This window comes from Hyperolius riggenbachi, chromosome 11, assembly GCF_040937935.1.
Source record: "Hyperolius riggenbachi isolate aHypRig1 chromosome 11, aHypRig1.pri, whole genome shotgun sequence".
NCBI classification, from domain to species: domain Eukaryota; kingdom Metazoa; phylum Chordata; class Amphibia; order Anura; family Hyperoliidae; genus Hyperolius; species Hyperolius riggenbachi.
The window spans coordinates 58,115,273-58,133,155 of NC_090656.1; the positions used below are offsets into that span (position 1 = coordinate 58,115,273).

The 17,883-nt window shown below is 42.6% G+C and overlaps 1 protein-coding gene across 1 annotated transcript in view; it reads right to left on the minus strand.

Annotated features, from left to right (window-relative positions):
• Positions 1-4,197: 4,197 nt before the first annotated feature.
• SLC7A5 (solute carrier family 7 member 5) overlaps positions 4,198-17,883 on the minus strand; it is a 55,341-nt gene continuing 41,655 nt past the window's right edge. Inside the window, exons 9-10 of the mRNA XM_068259765.1 lie at positions 12,754-12,931; positions 4,198-11,677 (exon numbers count right to left, since the gene is read on the minus strand). Coding sequence (XP_068115866.1) covers positions 11,622-11,677; positions 12,754-12,931 — 234 coding nt within the window. The 3' untranslated portion in view covers positions 4,198-11,621. The remainder of the gene's footprint in view (positions 11,678-12,753; positions 12,932-17,883) is intronic.

Genomic DNA, 17,883 nt, shown 5'->3' on the forward strand with positions numbered 1-17,883 from the left:
CACAATACATTCATCCATCACACTTCAAATATACAATTTCTAATAATGACTGGTGTAAGGCATCTTTGTCACGGACAGCTGAACTGCGCACGTCTGGCCATTCAGCCTCCTATCTACTGGCCACCGAGCAACTTCTTGCTGCAGCGTTACGGCAGCGTTTGTAACCCACATGTGGCAGTTTGATTAGTGGTACAGTTACTAGGCAGTAAAAAAACGCATCGAGTTGCCTGTCAGCACAACACTTCACTGCCGATTCTGAGCACTACGAAACACCTAACCGGTGCACAGAAGTCACAGCTTTCAGTCCCCCATCTGAAAGAGGACTTCCCTGTGGCACAATAATACCAGTAAAGTGCAACTCAATAGATAGCTAGATAGACAGTGTCCCATTACTTGATGGTGTAATGATCCACTTTATGGATCAGGATAACAGTTAAGCAGGCCATACACTGGCTCGATTCACGGCCGTTTCGACAGCAGATCCGATCCTGGGATCGGATCTGCTGCCAATCGCTTGCGCTAAACGCACCCGCCGATCCGATTCCCTCCCGAAATCGGATCGGACCGTCGATCGCGCCGTGCGGGAAATTACCCTCGATCGCCCGGCGGTAGGAGCGCGTCGCTTGCGGCGTACGATTCGGGCCCGATCCGAGCATGTATACATTACCTGAAGCTGGCTCCGGGGTCCTCTTCTCCTCGCTGCACCGCATTTCCGCATCTCCCAGTGTACGCTTATACTTCCTGTGTCACTCCGGTGACCAGGAAGTTGAAATAGAGGGCGCTCTATTTGAACTTCCTGGTCACGGAGTAACACAGGAAGCGCCGGGATGGAGCAAGAACAGCAGTGCGGTGCAGTGCAGAGAAGACGCCCGGGAGCCAGCCTCAGGTAATGTATACGGGGGGGGGGGACAGGCGGCAGGAGCAGCTGAACAGATTGTGATCGGTTTCAGGCTGAAATCGATTCACAATCTGTTTGCAGTAAAGGCAGCCATACGATCCCTATCTGATCAGATTCGATCAGATAGGGATCTGTCAGCTGGTCGATCTAATGGCACATCGACCAGTGTATGGCCACCTTTAGTTTCATGGTGCAACCTCAAGATATTCATGCAAGAATCAAGCACCACCTTACTTGCATTCAAGCACCTGTAGATCCAGGTCTGGATTACCCACAAGGAAAACAAGGTATATGGCCTGGGCCTTGTGGGACCATACAGTGATAAAATGACCCACCACAGACCTCTTCCCTTCACTTCAGCATGCCTGTCTCCATGACTGCAGTACCATCAGTGATCACATGACCTGCAGCCACATAATGCCAATTCGTACATGCTGGTCGGGCAGGAAGAGTGATGGCTGAGAGGAGGCTTTGTACATGAGAATGCTGGAGGAAGGATTGCGTCTCTGGAGCACAGACAGGCGAGTTACCTCTTCACTCTGCTTCGCTCACCACTCTGCATGGGGGCCGCATCTGGCTAACTTATGCTATTGAAAGTAATGTATGGCTACCTAATACTATTTTATGGTACATCTGGCTAATAGTATGTGGGGAGGGGAGCACATCTTGCTACCTTACCATTTGGGTGCATCTATAGCTACCTAATACTATTGAAGGTCACATATGGCTACCTAGTACTATTTGAAGGGCACATCTGGCTAACTAATAGTATTTGGGGGGCAGGGCACATCTGGCTACTTAATAGTATTGGGGGGCACATCTGGCTACCTAACAGTATTCTGCACTGTTCAACAGCCTAGAGGATGTGATAACACTGGGAGGGCGGGGCTACATACCAATATACAATATAGGAAGTGGTTTTGATGCAAAACCAAGAAAATTACTTGAAAAGTGGGTATCCTGAATAATTTACTGCATTCTACTATATGTCACAACAGGGCCTCTTTAACAGTCTTTCAACTACCTCTGCTATTTTCCTATATGAACTCAGGTGAGATATGGAATCTCTTTCCACCTAGCAACAAACAGCTTAATTTATCCAGTCCAGGCTTGTAGGCTGACTTCTGCTATCCCCACTGGGGTTATTGGAGCTCGCTGGAGATAAGTCATACCCGGTACAGAAGTCGGATGTGTTAGGAGGAGATAGAAGGCTGCAGTACAGGTTTTTTGTCATAGTCAGCTTTTATAGCGTTTCCTGGGCAGCAATGTGTCTGGAGGAATAGATGTGTGATCTCTGTAATGGGTGAGTATCTACTCAAACATTCGCTGAAAGGCAATACTAAGAAAATCCAGTCCGACAAGTGACTCCACCTTAGCACAGGTGTTCCACACAGACCTGCGGAGGAAAAAGTCTCATCTATCTATCTGCCATTAAAGAGCACAGAGATGAGGGGAGGGACTGATGCTATGGAAATTATCCGCTCTTCTAAAGCATGTCCAGAAGTTTGGTTAGCTGGGCACACCCCGTGCACAATCCATTGTGTCTATGCTCCAACCATACCATTAGCCCACTAGGAACGTAACCCCACATCCAGAAGAGTAGTGATGCTGGGTAAACTGTATAAGTTGTACGTAAAAAACAGAATTAAATGATTTGCAAATCCTCTGCATACTAAAGGATGGTACACACCTTCACTTTTGATTGGCCAATTGCTGACCAATGTTACCACTTCCATGTAGTATTAGAGCTTGCCTACATATGTTCACACTATTCAATACTCTACACTGGGCCAATGCGCTCGATCAGGTGCATGGCAGTAATGGCATGCGTTAATTGTGAACAAGGAACACGATGGACATCCATGGCCTCCCAAATATAGATGTTACCAACCCCCCTCCCCCCTTGTGCATTAATACTTTATCCGTTCGGTGTCAACTGCTGTCTCCCCACTCTTCTTCCTCATTCGTGCCCCTCATGGTTGCCGGCATATTGCACATTCAAAAAGCCAGCAACCATGTGGGGCGTGAAAGAGGAACCGGGGGTGTACATCTACATTTAGGGGGACACAAGGTGACAAAATCAATCAGGAATAGGCCTGTGGTTTATGGTACACATCTCTTTCCAATCAGATTCCAATAGAGATCTGTCTCTTAATCGATCGGCCACCAAAATCGCTTGATGTGTGGCTACCTTAAAGGGACACAAAAAAAATGAGTTTTACTCACCTGGGGCTTCCAATAGCCCCCTGCAGCTGTCCGGTGCCCTCGCCGTCTCCCTCCGATCCTCCTGGCCCTGCCGGCAGCCACTTCCTGTTTTGGTGACAGGAGCTGACAGGCCGGGGACGCGAGTGATTCTTCGCGTTCCTGGCCACAATAGCGCCATCTATACTGCTATAGCATATATCATATAGCAGCATAGAGGGTGCTAATGTGTCTGGGATCATGAAGAATCACTCGCATCCCCAGCCTGTCAGCGAAACAGGAAGTGGCTGCTGGCGGGGCCAGGAGGATCGGAGGGAGACGGCAAGGGCACCGGACAGCTGCAGGGGGCTATTGGAAGCCCCAGGTGAGTAAAACTCATTTTTTTTACTTAAGTGTCCCTTTAAGGGTTCATTTGTCAAGACAGATGCATGGAACACTTATTTATAGCAAACGATCAGGCCTCTGCAGTTAAATAATGCAATCTGATTGGTTGCTCAAGGCAACTACTGCACTTTTCTTTGCACTTGTATTATACAGTATATACTGTATTTTTTGGACTATAAGACTCACTTTTTCTCCCCCAAAAGTGCGGGGAAAAATTCACTGCGTCTTATAGTCCGAATGCAGGGAGTTCCTGACTTCTGAGCGCCTGCCAATACGAACCTCTTACCTGCTGCAATGTCGGGGACTCCCAGTACTGTGCTCATAAAGAGGAGGACACAGGAGAGGACACAAAGGGGCATAGAGGACATAAGGGAGACACAAAGGGGCATAGAGGAGGACACAAGGAGGACAGAGGCGTACACATGTAGGACACAGGAGGACAAGAAGGACAGAGGAGGACACAGGGAGACACAAGAGGTACAAGGGGGCATGAGGTACAAAGGAGGTATAATCCACAAGATGCCCCTTCACCATGGATGCACCAGGTTTAATATATATTTTTTCCCCTGGTTTTTGTCTTCTAAACCTTGGTGCGTCTTATGGTCAGGAGCGTCGAGCGTCTTATAGGCCGAAAAATATGACGTCACTGTCTGCCCTTAATAACCCATAAATGGAAACACAAAACACTGAACAGACTTTTTTTTCAGCATTCATCTTTATTTCAGGGGAAAAAAACTGAAAACATAAAAAGCACAAAAATGTCAATATTGGATATTACTACATCCAATTCTAGCAATACTGAAAGGCCTCAAATACCGTTTCAAAAGTCTAAAGTAAAAAATATATCAATATGCTTTCCTCTAGGTAGAACAAATAACACCAATAATCAGGAAGGCTTGTTCAGCCTCTAAATAGAGAAATAGGAAAAATAAAAGCACAAAGAAATTATGTATTCTGGGGACCTTTCACCTCACAGACAAGTGACATCTGTATCACTATGAAGGGTACATTGGTCCCTAAATCGAGAAATTAGGGAGCATCGAAATGGGATTGGTCCAGTCTGGTTATGGGATTTCCAGGTCTCCTGGATCATGTTATTTGCAAAAATTCTTATTTTGACTGGACATATCTGTCATTGGCACATCAAAGTGTAAAATTATGTTTCCGCGGAGTGTACAATTTTTGTATATGTTTGGAATTAACATAGTGTTAATAAATAAAAGACATGTAAATGCGCTCAATAAACAGAAGGTTTGGTTAAAGCACCGGCTGTACATCCCCTCTCCCCATAGTGTGTCCTGCTTTTGCCCCCATTCACAATTAAAATCTGATATGGCGAAATCTGTAGTTTGTCAGACGTTTCACGACTTTCTTATAGCAAGTGTACATAGCTTTACAGACCAGCCAACTCACATGTGATGACCAACCAGGTTGGACCAACTTAATCTCTGCTCTGTCCACTCCATCCTGTCACATCAACCTAACGAAAATGCCTGCTGCCTTGAGAAGAAAATGGTCACAAACCGGACCCCTAGGACGCCTCTGGTCTCCCCCCTTCCGCTGGCACATCCAACCTTCAAACAACTTGGGATAAAACTTGAAGAGTTGGACAGTCCTGTCCATAGGTTGATGTGGCAGGACAGAGTGGACAGAGTTGAGATTCAGGGGTCGGTCGGGCCTGGTTGCTCATCATTTATGAGTTGGCTACTCTGTAATCCGGGCCACTTTCATTTTGAGAAAATCTGAAGCCAGTAAAAAGTGTGGCAGCGAAGTTTGGATGTTTGGAGTAAAAAGCTGATTTCCTGATTTATCGGGACTGTTCTTGGTGAAATTGACTGTGGAGGACATATATACACACCACTATCCAGTACATTTAGACATTTAGGTGGAGTGAACCAGTATGTTTGCATATCAGGAGTATAACTGACTGTTCAGGTTTCATTCCAAGGTGGGTGTGAACTAGTGCGGTTCTCCAATATACATAGTCACTGACCATCAAAGCTAGAGGAGGGCACTGCACTGCTTTTCAAAATCTGTTTACACTGAAAAGACTGTCAAAGAAAAAAGTCAGATACTACCCAATGTAGTGGGATGGCTCTGGATCTCATTGCGCTGGAATGACACAGAGAGAGGAGCCGGAAAGCTCTGTCACCCATTGAAGTTATTTAACCAACTGGTCAAATACACCTTCGGAAGCACTTGTCACAAGGTGGGGGGGGGGGGGGGGGGGGAAGTTTTCTTACAGATTATCTTTAAACCTTGGACACACCGGGAGAAACAAATTCCCTAATAATGAACGAGCATTTTGAATGAATGCACATTTATGCAGCTGGGAGCTGGACCAATGAAATGCAGCAGTAGTTGATGCTCTAATTTCTGCAGGAAATGAACATACTGGAGAATATTAGCATTTTTATAAAGAACATTTCAGTGTTGTTACATAACGTATACAAAAGTAAACAACTACTCTATAAATAGTGAACTGCCACTGTTTAGCAAACAATACATGAAATATTTCAATATAATTGCTGCGACCAGCTCATTTTACTAAAAAAAAAAAAAAAAATGAAAATGTCAAGGGATGAAAGTTGTGTTAAAAAGTAAGGTGTCCGTTTTTATACAAACCTTTCACAACGCTAATCAAAACTGATCAGCTGGTGAACAAATACATCATCTGAATCAGACAAACGTCACAACAATCAGTAGCTAGAGATGCAAATTGTATGCACTTCCTAGTGATTGATTTGCCCACTCCCAAGCGTAATACAATTTGCATCACCTTTGCATGCAAGCCGTAACTAGCATCTTCTCATTGACCATCTCTAGTGATCAGTAAACTATCCAACAAATTACAGGATGACCAATCGAGAGCATTGGGAAGTAAGAGGGCAACAGTGTTACCATTAACCATAACATCCTGTATTCCTGAAAGTACTGATCATTTTCACAGGTAATTTTCACTAATGGTTACACTGGATACTGTATTTTGTTTAAAAGAAACCTGAGACGCGATGGGTGCATTTACTGTATACTTACCTGGGTCTTCCTCCAGACCCATGAGGTGTGCGGGCTCCCTCGCCGTCTTCTCCGGCCACTCCATTCACTTGATATGAACCTCAGTTATCTGGCCGGCTGCACTCCTCTGCGCACACCCCGCAGCCGAGAGCATTCTGCGCCTGTGCAGTAGTACTGTGCAGCTGCAGAAGAGACCGTGGCAGGCAGTGTCGGACTGGGAGGTGGAAAAACTGAGGAAACCCACCTGCTGGCCAAGTAGCAGTAACCCTGTGTTATTACTCCCAATAGAGACCTGCAGCAAGTCTTCACTGCAACAACACCTGATTACTGCTGCTTGGCCAGCAAGTGGATTTCCTCAGCTTTTCCAGCTCCCAGTCCGACACTGGTGGCAGGGCGCGCATGCGCAGAAGTGCACAACTGCCTGCGACAGGCCAGATTACTGGGAGGGACATAAAGTGAAGGGAGCTGCCAGGGAGGACGGTGAGAAAGCCCACACACCTTAGCCCCAGGTAAGTATAAATGCACCCAATTATCCCATCTCAGGTTTTCTTTAAGGAATGCTCAGCTCCTATCGCAGAGTTTTGTAATACGCTCACTTTAAGAACTCATTCTAAAACATAAATCAATAGTTGTAACAGTCACGGGAGATGTTAATAAGCCACCTTCACATAACCATGCTGCAGTTCATAGTTACACAGCATCCATCTAAATAATCTTCCTCCAGGCAAGCATTAGATGTCTGTTGCCTGAAACAATCGTTTTTAATCAATTTGGGTGACCATCTGCACTGGCATTCCCCAGACGTTGCATCCAACTATTATTAGGGGGGGAACAGCAAATGTGCTGGGATGGATTTATTCAGACCAATACTATTGTATTCCTGCTACTCTCTGTCCCCTCTCTAAAGCAAAATGCATGCCACTAGGCAAAGCAGAGTGCACACCAGCAAATTCTCCCCTCCTTTTTTATCCACCTTTCCCGCTCTCAGACCACAGTCACATGACAATGCTGATGTGCACTACATAGAGGTATTTAGCAATATTATTTAAAGAGGAACTGTAGTGAAAATAATGTAATAAATGAAATTGCTTATTTTTGTGCAATACTCATTTATAGATTATTTAATCAGTGTTTTCCCATTGTAAAATCTTTCATCCCCTGATTTACATTCTGAATTTTATCACAGGTGCCAACCTTTGTAGTCCTGTCAAGTGCAGCTGTGCGGAATGTTACCAGCCAGTGAACATAACACCTGGTCTCCCAGAATACTCTGGGAGGAGAATTCCGCATAATGAACAGGCTAAGCATCACTTGGAGGGTGGGGCTACATAGCAATATACAGCAATATATACATATAGGGAGTTTTTCTGATGCTGAAACCAGGAAAATGAACATATATGCGGGTATCCTGAATAGTTTACTGCATTTTTCTATTTGTCACTACAGTGCCTCTTTAATATTAGGTAAATCCTTACAGTCTGAGGTAGAATGGTTTAACTACAACATGCAGAGTTTTTATAAAAGTCCCAGACTGCACAGGCCTGCATTATACCATTCATATCAACAACACAGACCGTTGCAGGTAGTTTAGATACTGTTTTTACACAGGAGTGCATAGGTGTGAATGAGCCCCAATATGGACAACAGAATTCAGGCTGGACATGTGGACACGCCCCCCATCTACAGTCATTAGTGGCTACCCTCAGCTGATTGTGCCGCTGCTGCCCTAGGTTTCCCATAATGCCCAGCTAAGTAAGGCCTATTTTCTTACACAGGCCTACTAAGCATAACTCAAGCCTTCTGGCAGATCTCATGCTGTGAGAAATTAATATTCATGAATATAGAATCTTTATACATACAGGTTTTTGAAGCATCCAATTGGCCTACAATATATCCCATGGTGCTTGATGCCATGCAAGTTTATGAAATGCTTTCAAGGACAGAAAGTCCAGTGCATTTACTGTCCTACGATGGCATCAAGTACCACACAGCTGTATGCCCCTACTGGCAGGACGCTGCTGGTAAAACTGAATGTAGATGTTTATTCAAGCCACACAGGTAGGGCTGGATTGATTGACATGTGGCCAGGCTGAAATACAAATAGTTTTGATGCCGAAACTGTTGTTGTATAAGTGTCCTCTCTTTTGCTTAAAGGGAACCTAAACTGAGAAGGATATGGATTTTTTCTTTTAAAATAATACCAGTTGCCTGACTCTCCTGCTGACCCTGTGTCTCTAATACTTTTAGCTACAGCCCCTCAACAAGCATTCAGATCAGGTGCTCTGACTGAAGTAAGACTGGATTAGCTGCATGCTTGTTTCAGGTGTGTGGTTCAGCCACTAGTGCACCTAAAGAGATCAGCAGGGCTGCCAGGCAACTGGTATTGTTTAAAAAGAATCCTCCTTATGCCTCTCGGTTTAGGTTCCTTTTAAAAGAACATTTACCTCAGAATACCCTACGTTCAATAATGCGATTATACTGTATGGCAATATTACTGATAATCTAAACACCTGCACCAAAACTGCTCTGACACAATTTAACACCTTCCCTTTTTCCCGATGATGCCCATACAGTGTGTGGTGGTATTATTTACATATCTGTTCCCTGACTTACATATCTTTGATCGGTTATTTGTAAGTTGGGACTGATGCTGGGAATACACAATGAGTTTTTTTTTTTTTGGCAGACAGATGGCTCGATAGATAATTTCTGAAAAGTCCAAACTGATTTTGATAGTTTTTCTGATCAATTCTATACAAATCAATATCGAAATCAGATCTGACCTGTTGGAAATTATCCATCGAGCCATCGATCTGCCCAAAAATCTCATTGTGTATTCCCAGCATGACAGGATAGGGAAGTATACGTGTAGATAACAGATCACACACCTGTGAGCAGCAATGAGGGTCTGGAGGGTGAATACAAAGGTCCGAGAGGTGGTCAGACCAGCAGTTCTTATCTACTTGTATACACATCTGGTAAAGGGAAGCATGTGTTAAAAAAATAGGTCTCAAATCAGGCGCTGATCAATAAGGTTGTATACTTGCATGACTAATTTTAGCTGTCTTTTAAATTACTGACATGCCACTAAAATAAATGATCTGCACAGAGTACCGGTAGATAAAGTGTGTGTATCATTGATAAGAGGGAACACTTCAAAAATAGTGGGAATATTTAAGAAAACTGGTATAAAGTGATAACAAACGCTGTATTTAATTTACTATCAGCATAAGTACAGCCTATACTGTACATCCTGGAGTCACCAGCGGTTTTGGGATGCTAGCCTGGCTTTCAGGGGCATAAAGAGATAATTTGCATATTCAGTAGTGGTGCATTGTGGGTAACCACAACCAAAGCTGAATTCCTTCTGTTTTAAGAAGGCAAACCAACCTAAGCATTGCTTTTTAGTAGGAGGGCTTTTAGCCCCCTATACTCTCCTTGTGGTTTTGGGTCACCCTGAGCTGCTTGGTTACTGTGTTATCAATGTGATAAAATGGTGTTAAACCAATGCAAGGATGTTATGTTATTTTCAGATACTCTAACCACATTTACGTATACATACACAAACACTTTAAAGATACATCCAGTAGGCATACTGGAAACCTCAAGAGCTTGTACAACTGTAAGCACCCCCTCCTCGTGTGTAAATGGCCCAGCCCTACTTTGCAGATATAGTCAGTACATCAGCAATCACTAAGTATGGGGAACATGGGCTAGTGACGACTCATTTTTGTGTTTGTAAACAACTGGAGTGACATGCTTGTATTTAAAAAACAGAGCTAAAATTGTTTCAGAAAAACAAAGCATAAATACGCAAACACCTATAACAAATCTCCAGTAGGCATGTTGGATACCTCAAGAGCATGTATAAGAAAAAGTAAAAAAACAAGGAAAACAAAAACACAAACAAAAATAATAAAATCTTTTCACTGTCCCATGTAGAAAACATGTATGCAAAAAGAGTTTTTGTATTAACTGTCATTAGTTATATTACAGACTATGAACTCTGTAACAGAAATCCCTCAAATGTTATATTTTTAAGACTTCAAATATACGCCAATAAATAAAAAAACTAGAGATTTAAGTAAATATTAAGTACAATTAAATTAGTAACTAAAATATATAACAGCATTAAAACACCTAAACTGAATATACTGCACTACTGAACTGCTCGACAGTTATAGCAGACATGCTGCAAAAAATAGCCTGTTATTTATAACAAAAATAAGGGTAGAAATAATCATTTCTCTATCCAGTTCTGACTGCATAAAGAATATTCCGTGATGATTTCCCAGGTTGTAGAATTCTCCGGAACATGGAAAAAGGATATTTAGATATGGGAAATGTCAGTAGTTTATCTTTTTGTTTTGTTTTGTGTTTTTTTACCTAGAAGAGTCTGGAAAGCAGCCTTGCTGAAGTTTAAGTGCTCTAAAAACAAAGTAAAATCTTATTTTCTTCTTCATCAACTTTTGAACAAAATGTAAAATTTTCTGTCGAAAAAAATAACAAACTATATCGGTTGACAGGACAGTTCAGAGGGCGGACAGTGGAATCAGCAGTTGCGCCCCTCGGATGAATACAGATCTGTAGCCGTCCTGGTCAATTCAGTAGAGGACAATATTGTCTGGTGGTTTTAGCATCCAGTGGTTCATTGTGAGTGCTGCAAGGAATGAGGTGTCACAAAGCGAAACAAAACTGCATATCGCAGTCACCATCCTGAGAAACCGATTGGATTTTTTTTTTTTTACTGATGACAGGAAGCTGGAAACTGACAACTAATGGGTCTCAAGTCTGCCATGACTTCTCTTCCAACGCAAATAACTAGATTCTAGAAACCAACCACAATACAAAATGCATGTCACTGCATGGCCCAATCACAGAGGGGTGGAGGTCTGTTTGGCTATGTTGGTTGGTCGCATATAAAATCTGCATGCGGTTCCTCGGGGGAGTGGCAGAGTCGGTCCGAAGTCTGGGGTTGGGTGTGTTTCCATAGGAAGTTGCCCAACAGCAATTTGGGCTAAAGATCAGAAATTTAAAAAAAAGAATGCGCTGAATATTTCCTCAAATCCTCTATAAAATACCGTTTTGTTGTGCGTCTTTGTGGACAGGGCTTGGTGGAAGCTTAAGACTCCTGAGGCACAACTTCCATAAATTTCTGCAACGTAACAGTTGAGGAATCTGCCAGAATACGGATGAAAGAGGTTAAAGGGGAACTGAAGTAAAAATAACGTAATAAATAAAATTCCTTATTTTTATTACAAAATTCATTTACAAATGATTTAGTCAGTGTTTGTAAATTGGGGTAAGAAAAGATTTTACAATGGGCATTCTGAAATGTATCACAGGTGGTGAAAATCTTTAGTCCTGTCGGGGGCAGCTCTGCAGAATGTTTACTGAGAGTTCTAAAGCCAGTAGAAAATATACTTGGTCTCCCAGAATTCTCTTGAAGGAGTATTTCACATATCTAATCAGCCTAGGCTGTGACATCACTGGGAGGGTGGGGCTACATACCAATGTACAGCAATGTGTAGATATAGGAAATGTTTCTGATACTGAAACCAGGATAACTACTGTAAAAGTGGGTATCCTGAATAATGTACTGCATTGTACGATATGTTACCACAGGGCCTCTTTAATAAATGCTGAATTGGATATAGTAATATGATAATGCAGCAAATGCATGCTCGTAACTATCTATCCATGTATATGTCCCTATTCCAGGCATTTGCATTTACAGTATATTGTCTATGTATAATTTACCAGTAGCTGGAAAGTGTAATGGTTAAGGGCTCTGCCTCTGACACAGGAGACCTGGGTTTGAATCTCAGCTCTGCCTGTTCAGTAAGCCAGCACCTATTCAGTAGGAGACCTTAGGCAAGTTTCCCTAACACTGCTACTGCCTATAGAGCGCGCCCTAGTGGCTGCAGCTCTGGCGCTTTGAGAAAAGCGCGATATAAATGTTATTTGTCTTGTCTACCTTTGGTTCAAAATAACTAGTTCTGTCCAGGTTTAAGATTAGCTCAGTTAGGTGGCGAGGGAGAGGCTAGTTTAAAAAAAATAATTTATGAAGTGGACTTTAATTGGTATTAGCCGAAAGTTGCTGTAGACAGAGTAGGTGCAGTCCTATGGGTGTATGGGACATTAGAGTGTAAGCTCCTCTGGGACAGAGATTCATATGCATGGTTAGTGTTTTATGTGCAGAATACATCCGAGCTATGCAAGTGAATGATATAATCACTACTAGAGGTACTTACATATACCGTTCTGGATCCACTCTGGCTTATTCTGCCACCAGACTCCAAAGTAATACACGGGTACCCCAGATAGGATAATGATGAAGCCAATCCCACACTCCACTGGGGTCATATAGAAGGACACGACAATAAGGAAGATGCACGCCAAGATGAAGAAGATCGGAAGTGACAAATTCACCTGCAAGAGAAAAACATGACAGAAAATATTCAGGCATAAGAGAGGACATAAAGGCCCAGATGCAATTCACTTTTACTCCTGTATTTTCTCCTGGGTGATATTTTTACAACTTGTCATAAAATGCATCTTTAGCCACCAGCAAACAAAAAAAAAATACTCACAATACATTGGATAGTATTTTTTTCAACAATGTTTGGAGAAGATGAAACTTCTCTCCTAGGAGATAACTCAGGTGAAAAAGTTAATTGCTTCAAGCCCAATGTATGATGTCTGCTGTACAATGTAATATGTTTACACTGCAGTGATGTCACTCCTGTAATAGATAATGTGGCGACAGGGCCGGTTTAAGCAACAACAGGGCCCCAGGGCAAAATAAACCTGGGGGGCCCCCCTAACATATACCCCGGAACAAAAATCGGCATTAGGGGACCTTTTTTGCAGCTGGTATAACAGGGTGTGAAGTCCCAATCGGTCGGAGCTCCACATTCTGGCTATCCCAGCCTGCATGGGGGACAATGGGTTAAAAAGTTTGAGGAGGGGGGACCGCACATAATTTAAAAAAAAATAAAAATTCCCACACTCTAAACATAAAAAAAAATTTGGGAAAATAGGAAAAAATGCCAGGGATCTTCATACAGCCATATTGTGGCTGTATAGCGATTCCCTGGCCAAAGCGCTGCGGCTGCATATAGACCCCCTGGAAACCCCGTCAGGAAATTTATTGCGCTTTCGTTTGATGCATGTAAAATTACACTACCGTTAGGTTTGCTACTAAAAGTGACATTTGCCGCATTTAAAGGTATACTTTTTTCCTTCGAAACTTTAAAATCGATTTTCTCAAAAACTCTAAGGTCTTTTTGAAAAATAGTTTTTTCCTCTTATTCCTATTGATCTCCTTAACATATCCTGCAAATTTAGGGTTTCTAGCATTTAAGGTGGATTTGCTATTAACCATTAAAGTCGGCAGGTTTTTAAATGTGTATTTTTTTTTCCTTTGAAACTTTAAAATCGATTTTCTCAAAAACTATAAGGCCGATTTGAATTTTTTTTTCCTCTTGTAGCCACTGGGGGCCCCTACAAGCTCTGGGGCCATGGGGCAGCTGCCTCCTTTGCCTTAATGGTAGCGCCGGCCCTGTGTGGCGAGCAGTGATGTCACTTCTGTATTATAGCATATTAGAAAGCAGATATGTCACTCCTGTATTATGGTATATTAGAGAACAGTGATGTCACTCCTGTATTATAGCATATTAGAGAGCAGTGATATCACTCCAGTGTTATAGTATATTAGAAAGCAAATATGTCACTCCTGTATTATAGTATATTAGAGAACAGTGATGTCACTCCTGTATTATAGCATATTCGAGAGCAATGATGTCACTCCTGTATTATAGCATATTAGAGAGCAGTGATGTCACCCCTGTATTACAGCATATTAGAGAGCAGTGATGTCACTCCTGTATTATAGCATATTGGAGCTGTATTATATAATGTGGAGAGCAGTGATGTCACCCCTGTATTATAGCATATTAGAGAGTAGTTATGTCACTCCTGTATTATAGCATATTAGAGAGCAGTGATGTCACTCCTGTATTATAGCATATTAGAGAGCAGTGATGTCACTCCTGTATTACAGCATATTAGAGAGCAGTGATGTCACTCCTGTATTATAGCATATTAGAGAGCAGTGATGTCACTCCTGTATTATAGCATATTAGAAAGCAGTGATGGCACTCCTGTATTATAGTATATTAGAGAGCAGTGATGGCACTCCTGTATTATAGCATATTAGAGAGCAGTGATGGCACTCCTGTATGATAGTATATTAGAGAGCAGTGATGTCACTCCTGTATTATAGCATATTAGAGAGCAGTGATGTCACTCCTGTATGATAGTATATTAGAGAGCAGTGATGTCACTCCTGTATGATAGCATATTAGAAAGCAGTGATGGCACTCCTGTATTATAGTATATTAGAGAGCAGTGATGGCACTCCTGTATTATAGCATATTAGAAAGCAGTGATGGCACTCCTGTATTATAGCATATTGGAGAGCAGTGATGTCACTCCTGTATTATAGCATATTAGAAAGCAGTGATGTCACTCCTGTATTATAGCATATTGGAGAGCAGTGATGTCACTCCTGTATTATAGCATATTAGAAAGCAGTGATGGCACTCCTGTATTATAGTATATTAGAGAGCAGTGATGTCACTCCTGTATTACAGCATATTAGACAGCAGTGATGTCACTCCTGTATTATAGCATATTAGACAGCAGTGATGTCACTCCTGTATTGTATAATATATCTGTAGAGCATAGATCTCAGTCCTGTACAGTATAACATGTAGAGAGCAGTGATATCACCTCTTGCACATTGCGTCACATACAGTGAAGCATACTGTTAATTAAACATATGCTTCACTGTACTGTTAACATGCACGTTTTGCAGTAACGCATCAGCTGCACTGTGTCGCTATAGGTGGTGCAGTGCTGAAAGCTGCATTACAAAGCGCTATGATGCTTCACCACGAGGTACCACCATGAACATGAGCTAATATATCTGTAGAGCAGTGATGTCACTCCTGTATTATAACTCTGCTACACAAATTCCTCTGTTTAATCCTGCAGCTCCCCACCCTGAGCCTCAGGACATACACGTACTCCGAGAGTTCTATTTCTGAGCTTCCACTCTTGTCTGTCTCCAGGCCCCATGCAGTGTGTGAACCGCACCTCACTGCAGCAGGTGACCCGCTACAGGAAACCTGACAACAATAAGCCTCGCCGTGGTCACAGACCTCACCCGCCAATAAAAGAGGCCTCAGCGTCTGAAGAGAGCCACAACAAGAACAGAACAGCAAAGCTGCAGGAACAGACGCCACAGAAGCCGCTTCCTGCCGAGATCAAACTGCGCAGAGGATGCCTGGAAACGGCGGGAGCTCTTCCGACAGCCAAGTGTGTCCCCCGTAACAGGGAGGTCAGTTTTCTCTGTGCAGTGGTCACTTTGCTCAGTCACTCTCCGCCAGCAAATTAAAGTTCCAGGAATAGTTATCATATATAAACATTCCACTTGTAAAATATTGATCTTTTCCCAGAAAGAAATTTCAGCGAGGATGTGAGAGGCCGGTAACACTTCCACATATTTTCTCCATGGTATTTTTAGATTACCTTTTATTAATTCTTAGTATAGTTATATTTAGATTGCCTGTTATTTCCCAGCTGAAATAGTGGAAATATTTTAGTTTTAGTACGGAAAGAGGTTTGTAAACGCCTTTGAATTTTTATTGCAGTTATCTCGATTAGTATAATTCTCCTTATTTCCTGTCTTGACAGGAAATGGATAAATCTCTTCAAAAGAGCAAAAACAGCAATAAATACAACCTTCCAATGTAAAGTGTAGAAGAGGTTTCTGTCATGCTGCCCCTACCCTGTGGAATGCCTTGCCAAACTTAATCAAGACCGCTCCAATCCTGGACATGTTTAAGGGCCTGTTTCCACTAGGGCGAATCCGCATGCGTTGTCCGCATGCCGATTCGCATAACCAATACAAGTGGATGGCCCTGTTTCCACTTGTCACTTTTCTCAGCGTTTTTCTGTGCAGGATTTTTCTGCACGGCAGAGCCCGCAGAATTCGGCTGCGTGTGGAATGCAGGCGAATCGCAGGCAATGTATTTAATAGGGAAATCGCATGCATTTCTTCCCGCTATTTCGCGTGCGATTTTGCATTGAAAGTAATGTAAATTGACACAGGCAGTGACATGGTTAAAATCGCATATACCCTGCCTATGCGAAATCGCAAGCAAAATCGCATGCGAAATCGCTGCAAAAACACATGTGGAATCGCATGCGATTTCGTCAGCGGTGATACGCGGCGATTCCGCACCGCAATAGTGGAAACGAGCCCTAAATCAAAATTGAAAAGCCACCAGTTTAGTCTGGCATTCTTGATCACCTATTTCTTTCTTTCTTTAAAAAAATTATAACCTGGAGAAAATAGTTTTCAAAGATTAAAGTAATAACTGCTATAATGAACCTGTAACGGTTGCCATGCAGACAGCCCTGCCTGCCTGTTTTATTAGCGTTTGGCGTCATTAGTCTTCTGCTTCCAGTCACCACATAGATGCTGAAAGCTGCCTGAAGGCTGATATTATTGTCTGTGCAGAAGCCCCAGATTCCAGAGGTTTAATGTGATTTAATGGCCCGACTTAATGTTTTATAAGTATAATTGCACATAAGCCCTCAAGCCGTTACAAGCTCGCGTGTGACACGGCCAGACACGCTGCGCGGTACTACGATGTTAAGGACGGTGCCACTGGTTTGCCATTAAACTAGCCTGTGCTTGATGATACCATTTTCTACTTCCCAATGTGATCTGGCTGAAATGGGGCGACCTAGGCACGTTCAACTGCCCTCACTGTAAAAGTACGTACATATTAAAGTGGGGCTTTACTCTATTTTCACATAACAAAAAATTCTACATTGATTTAAATGTATATACAATCATTGCCCTACCCCCAGTTTAATCCTGGGGATACTAGCCATAAATGGTCTACACATTTTCTAAAGAACAGAAAAAAAATTGTCGGCGCTCCTAATCAGGCTGCAACTAAAATAAAACCAACAGAGGTGTGCATGGTCCCCCAGGGACTTATACACATCTTGAATGCAAATCAGATGCAAACTATGCACTAAATCCTAATCTAAAAAGACTGAATGCAAACTGATACACATGGATGCAGCTAGCCATAAGTAGACTTACATTTTTTGTACAACAGGAGATATTGGCAGCGCTACCAAATATAAGCTGCACCCCAGTTGACCAGCTACATAGATGTACAGAGCCCAAAACACAGGCAGATTGCACAACTTGCATTCCAAACAGATGCAGCAAATGGAGGACATTAGCTTCCAAAAACTGTTTGCGCGCAGACTGTTCAGTACCAGTACAAAAATGT